This window comes from Ovis canadensis, chromosome 3 (genome assembly GCF_042477335.2).
Source record: "Ovis canadensis isolate MfBH-ARS-UI-01 breed Bighorn chromosome 3, ARS-UI_OviCan_v2, whole genome shotgun sequence".
NCBI lineage: Eukaryota > Metazoa > Chordata > Mammalia > Artiodactyla > Bovidae > Ovis > Ovis canadensis.
This window is the reverse complement of record NC_091247.1, coordinates 143,668,610-143,674,019: the sequence shown is the minus strand read 5'-3', so window position 1 is coordinate 143,674,019 and position 5,410 is coordinate 143,668,610. Positions and strand designations below refer to the sequence as shown.

Sequence of the window (5,410 nt, the reverse complement as noted above, 5' to 3'; positions counted from 1 at the left end):
CATTGGAAAAGACTCTGATGCTGGGAAGGATTGGGGGGCAGGAGGAGAAGGGGACGACCGAGGATGAGATGGCTGGATGGCATCACTGACTCGATGGACATGAGTCTGAGTGAACTCTGGGAGATAGTGATGGACAGGGAGGCCTGGCGTGCTGCGATTCATGGGGTCACAAAGAGTTGGGCATGACTAAGGGACTGAACTGAACTGAGTGCTGAAATATTAGAAGCTTTCTTACTGATCCCAATAGAAAGATGTTTGTAGCAGACCTCTACTACACTAACTTTAAAAATGAAATATATAAAAACTGCATGGAAAAAAATTGCTTTTCCTTATGTATGACAAAATAATTAAAATGTAATTTAAAAATCCAATAATATGTATAAATGAGCCATTAGAATTAGGAAGATAGTTTACTGAGATACAAGTTCAACAAGGTACAAGATTTATATACAAATACCACAGCATTCCTATACATTAGAAATAACCAAGGAAGTGAACTGTTAATTCACAATAGAAACAGTGGAAGGTATCTGATAATGTATCTAACAAAATTTGTGTGTGACCTTTAGTAAAATAATTTTCACCAATGCCAACAGCAGATCAACCTTAGTGAGTGAAAATGTTGAACCTGTGTATAATCACCACTCTGCAGCCAGAGTCACACTTTTTGTGAGTCTGTAGACCAGAACTAGACTCTCCAGGAAGGAAGAGACTGGCACTCATACGATAGGCTATTCTACTCATAGAATTATTTCAAACCACTTTGGCAGTGGGGTCCCTCTGGTGAGAATTCATCCTAGATATATTCTGTTTCTCTGCTAATGACTTGAACATTCCAACATATTTACTGTGCAACAAATACGTCTGAAACTGTTTTAATATTCTCGAAAAAGTAGTGAAGATGCCAGAAGATGTCACTGCTGTCTTTTGAGTTTATATTCTCTGCTCCTGGGGAGTACAATGTGAATGGCAGGATTATAACTGATAGTTTGTAAATAATTAAAAAGCTAAACAGCAATTTCAGAAAGAAGCAATAATTGACTTTTGACATGATAATTTTAATCCATATGCCTCTCCTAAATCTTCTTCTCACTAGCATTCTAATTGTGTTCATGATCCAAAGGGCTTTTGCTGAAATTGTCTTGGTTTCTTCTTGGGGTTTGTCACAGGCCCTATACAGCACTTGCTCTGCCACGGACTTCCTTACATCCTGCCTTTTCTGCAGCATTACTAGGGCTCAGGGGCAGAGCTATTCGTCCAGCAGTGTGTACAAGCCAGGGCTCCCTCCGTGGCTCAGTGGCAAAGAATCGCCTGCAACGCAGGAGACGCAGGAGCTGCAGGATCAATCCCTGGGTCAGGAAGATTCCCTGGAGGAGGGCACAGCAACCCACTCCACCCACCCATTCAACCCACCCACTCTTGCCTGGAGAGTCCCATGGACAGAGGAGCCTGGCAGGCCACAGTCCATAGGGTCGCAAAGAGATGGACATGACTGAAGCGACTGAACGTGCACACACGTGTATGAACCAAGGAATCTTTTGTCATGAGGCTGCCACAAAGCTGGAGATGGTTGGGCATGAGGTAAATGGTTTGAAGCAGGATAAACAAATGCGTTACTTGTAATCTCTATTGGAACATGTAGATCCAATAAAATAAACAGTTGCAAATATCTTAAGAGGGTGAGTGATCTGGCATTAACCATGCGCTCATTCCTGTACCCGCCACTGTGTCAAAAAGGATGAGCAGGTAATGAAAAGAGATGGGGAAGATTTGGGGACACTGTGGTTAACAGTCTCTATGAGACTTTAGTTGGAGTTTAGTTACTGGAAAAATGGTAAAGAATGCCTAAGCAGATAATAACAATATCTACCAAACTGTGTGTAATAAATTAAATATTTTTGTAAGAAGAATTGTGAGATAAAAGGTTCATTTAGCTACCTTCCTCTTCCAGTTTCTAGGATGAAACTGGTATCATTCCATAAAACACTTTCATCTTTTCTGAAGTATTTTCAAGAAAAAATGTACGGCCTCTTGCAGATCCTTATATCAGAGAATTCTCCTAAATATCCAGGCATTATTTATTGCAATTCTACCCAAGTTCCTCATCATTTTGATTTTTTCTTATCTATGGTTTGAAACACTAGAAACATCTTCTCAGCATTCTTCTCACAGCTGCCTTCACCTCCTTGTTCTTCAGGCTGTAGATGAGAGGATTCAGCATGGGAGTGACCACACTATACTGCAAGGAGAAGATCAGCTCCTGAATGGATCCTGAATTTGGCATGAGATAGCGGAGTAAACCTGAGCTGTAAAAGAAGACCACTGCAGTGAGGTGGGAGGAACAGGTGGAGAAGGCCTTATTTCTGCCTTTGGTGGAGCTGATGCTCAGGATGGTGATCAAAATGTGAACATAGGAGAAAAATATCAAGAAGAAATTTCCAAAGAAATGCAGGAGGCTGGAGCAGAGCAGGGCAGTAAAGCTTGCAGACACATCGGAGCAAGACAAAGGGTAAAGAGAGGGCAGCTCACAGATGAAGTGGTGGATATTTTGAGCCTCACAGAAGTCTAAGTTGAGAGCTACAAGGATATTGATGAGAGCATCCAGAAAAGCCAAGCCCCATGAGCCCCCCACCAGCCCCATACACAGCTGTCTGCTCATCACCCAGCCATAGAGCAGAGGAGAAGTGATGGCAACATAGCGGTCATAGGCCATGACAGCAAGTAGGCAGGATTCTGTGCCTCCAGTGGCAAACACAAAGAAGACCTGAGCCATGCAGCACTCTACTGAGACGGTTTTCTTCTCAGACAGGAGGTTCTCCAATAGCTTGGGTACAGTCACAGAAGAGTGGCAGAGATCCAGAAAGGACAGCTGTCCCAGGAAAAAGTACATGGGGATGTGAAGCTGGGAATCCACCCTGATCACCAGCAGCAGCATCAGGCTCCCCATCAGGGTCAGGATGTAAATAACAAAGAACAGCACAAAGAGCAGAGCTTGGATTTGGGGGTCAGCAGACAGCCCGAGGAGAATAAACTCAGAGACAACACTGTGGTTTCTCATTGCCTTCGATATTTTCTTGGGAATGCAAAAAAAAAAAAAAAAATCAGGTGAAATCTTTTCTGATGTCTAACAAATATCCAAGTGTTTTAACCCTCTGCATTCACAAAGCTTTATGCCTACTCAAAAATGTAAGTTCTGAAATGATAAACTTCCTCAAGTCTCTAAGTTTACCAAAACCTGTAATAATTTTTTCTGTGGGATCCCAAAATGTGAAAAGTGAAGTTTCTCAGTCATGTCGAACTCTTTTCGACCCCATGACTGTAGCCTATGGGCTTCTCCATCCACAGGATTCTCCAGGCAAGAGTACCGGAGTGGGTTGCCATTTCCTTCTCCAGGGGATCTTCCCGACTCAGCAATCAAACCCGGGTCTCCCACATTGCAGGCAGACGCTTTACCCTCTGAGCCACCAGGGAAGCCAGTCCTAGATCCACTTGGGTTGTAGGATCCCAACCCTATCAACTCCCTCTCCGCTTTTATTGTTCTTTCTTTAATGTCTTAGGAGTTTACTTGCTATTGTTTTATTATTAAAGTTACTTGAAGATGTTTGTGAACTGTTGATAATAAACTAGTAAAGAGGGAGAAATTACAGGAGGAATAAGAGAAAATTGCAGAAATGGTGTCTTGCAGAGCAGCTGGGTCTCAGAGCAGAAGCAGAGCATGGCCAAAGGCAGGAGAGGGTTTACTGCACCAAACATGCGTGAAGTAAGTAGATTTGGTTTTAAAAAGGAATCTGCCATTTAAAAAAAAAAGGCTTTTATTTTTCACTAACTGTTTAAATAGGGTCAATAATGGAACATGAATAGGGGTAGTGGCTGGAGATTTGCAGAGTGAGGAGAAAGGGAATTAATTAAAGAGAAAGGGGCACAGCAATATCCCAGATGTTATAAAGGTGGTCATAGGAAACTGCTGACCAATAATATGGGAACACACTGCTCATAATCTCCATGCTCAGCTTGTGTACTCTACTCAGGTGCATCTCTTGTCTGTGCCTTCATGCCATTTGTAAATAAAGAGTACCCTCTAACTTTCTAAAGATTGGCCTTCTCATTCTCTCCTCTGAACTGACGACTGAAATTATAGCCCAAGACTCAGGATGACCCGTCAACACTATTGACTCCACCATCTCAGCCTTTCCCGTCCTGCTCAATATCTTGGGTTCACAGTGAAAGATCCACCATTCAGTTTCTCAAAGGAATTATGATTTCTCTATCATGTTTATCCAAACAACACCTGGAACCAGAGCTATTCTTAAAAATCAAGTTCACGTTATCTGTATTTCTCACCTAGTTGAGCAACAACTAGCACAGAATTAAACAAAAACTTTTTTTTTAATCCAGTGATCCAGAAGATGACTAAGTCTGAAGGTCAGTGTCAATTTTCAGCATTAAGATAGAGTCTGAAAATTCCTGTTGCATACAGACGTCTTCCTTGATTTCTAAAAGATGAAAATTAAAAGGGTAAGTTGTATATATTATTTATAAAAACCTCAAACCTTCCTCTCATGTGGGGATTCTAATAATTTTACAATATTAACACTTGTTTTTTTTTTTCTTTTACTCACTACTGTAGCTCTAGCTATAGCAATGTGGATTCATCTTGAAAACATTGCATCATTGGCAGAAGACATTGGAAAATCAAATCATGAAATACAGAGAACCACCCATTATATTTTGGAGGGCAGCAAAAAGGAAGGTCCCTTCCATTTTGGTGCTCTCCATTTTACTCATCTCTAAATGGAATCCTATTTACTAGCAATAGAAATTCCTTAAACTTTGGGTAAACTTATTCTCCTATAAATAAAAGCCAAACAGTAAAACTCTTGCACACGGCATTTTTATGAAAGACAAACCTAGAAACTGCTCTATCAGGGGCCATACTTCTTCACAGATAGAGGTGTAGTGAGTTAGTTACTTCTGGTCACAGAAGTAAATAAAATCACTTATTTTGTTTACCTTGTGCTACAAATTCACTGTCCTTGATGCTTCATTTATTCAGAATTGATGCTTCAGATTCCAAATTGAGAATGTAAATAGCTCTGAGAATGGTACCACTATAAGTTTTCATTTGTTATCACAATTAGATGCAGTTAGCTGACTAGATCACTTCCAAAGAAAGACAGTCTGAGAAGAGTTCATTTTAGAATGAGTCATACAAAAGTACCCAGCACTGGCCCAAAGAAGTTGCTTAAAAATGTTCTTACAAATGGGCTTCCTCAAAACCACAATGAGGTATCATCTCACACTGGTCAAAATAGCTGTCATCAAAAAGTCTACAAACAGTAAATGCTGGAGAGGGTGTGGAGAAAAGGGAACCCTCTTACACTGATGGTGGGAATGCAAACTTGTACAGCCA

General features: G+C 41.0%; 1 protein-coding gene across 1 annotated transcript; it reads right to left on the bottom strand.

The window, feature by feature from the left end:
* Positions 1-2,140: 2,140 nt before the first annotated feature.
* Positions 2,141-3,058, bottom strand: LOC138438213 (olfactory receptor 8S1-like). Its single transcript, XM_069586407.1, has one exon. The coding sequence runs from the start codon at positions 3,056-3,058 to the stop codon at positions 2,141-2,143; it is 918 nt and encodes a 305-aa protein (XP_069442508.1).
* Positions 3,059-5,410: the final 2,352 nt, after the last annotated feature.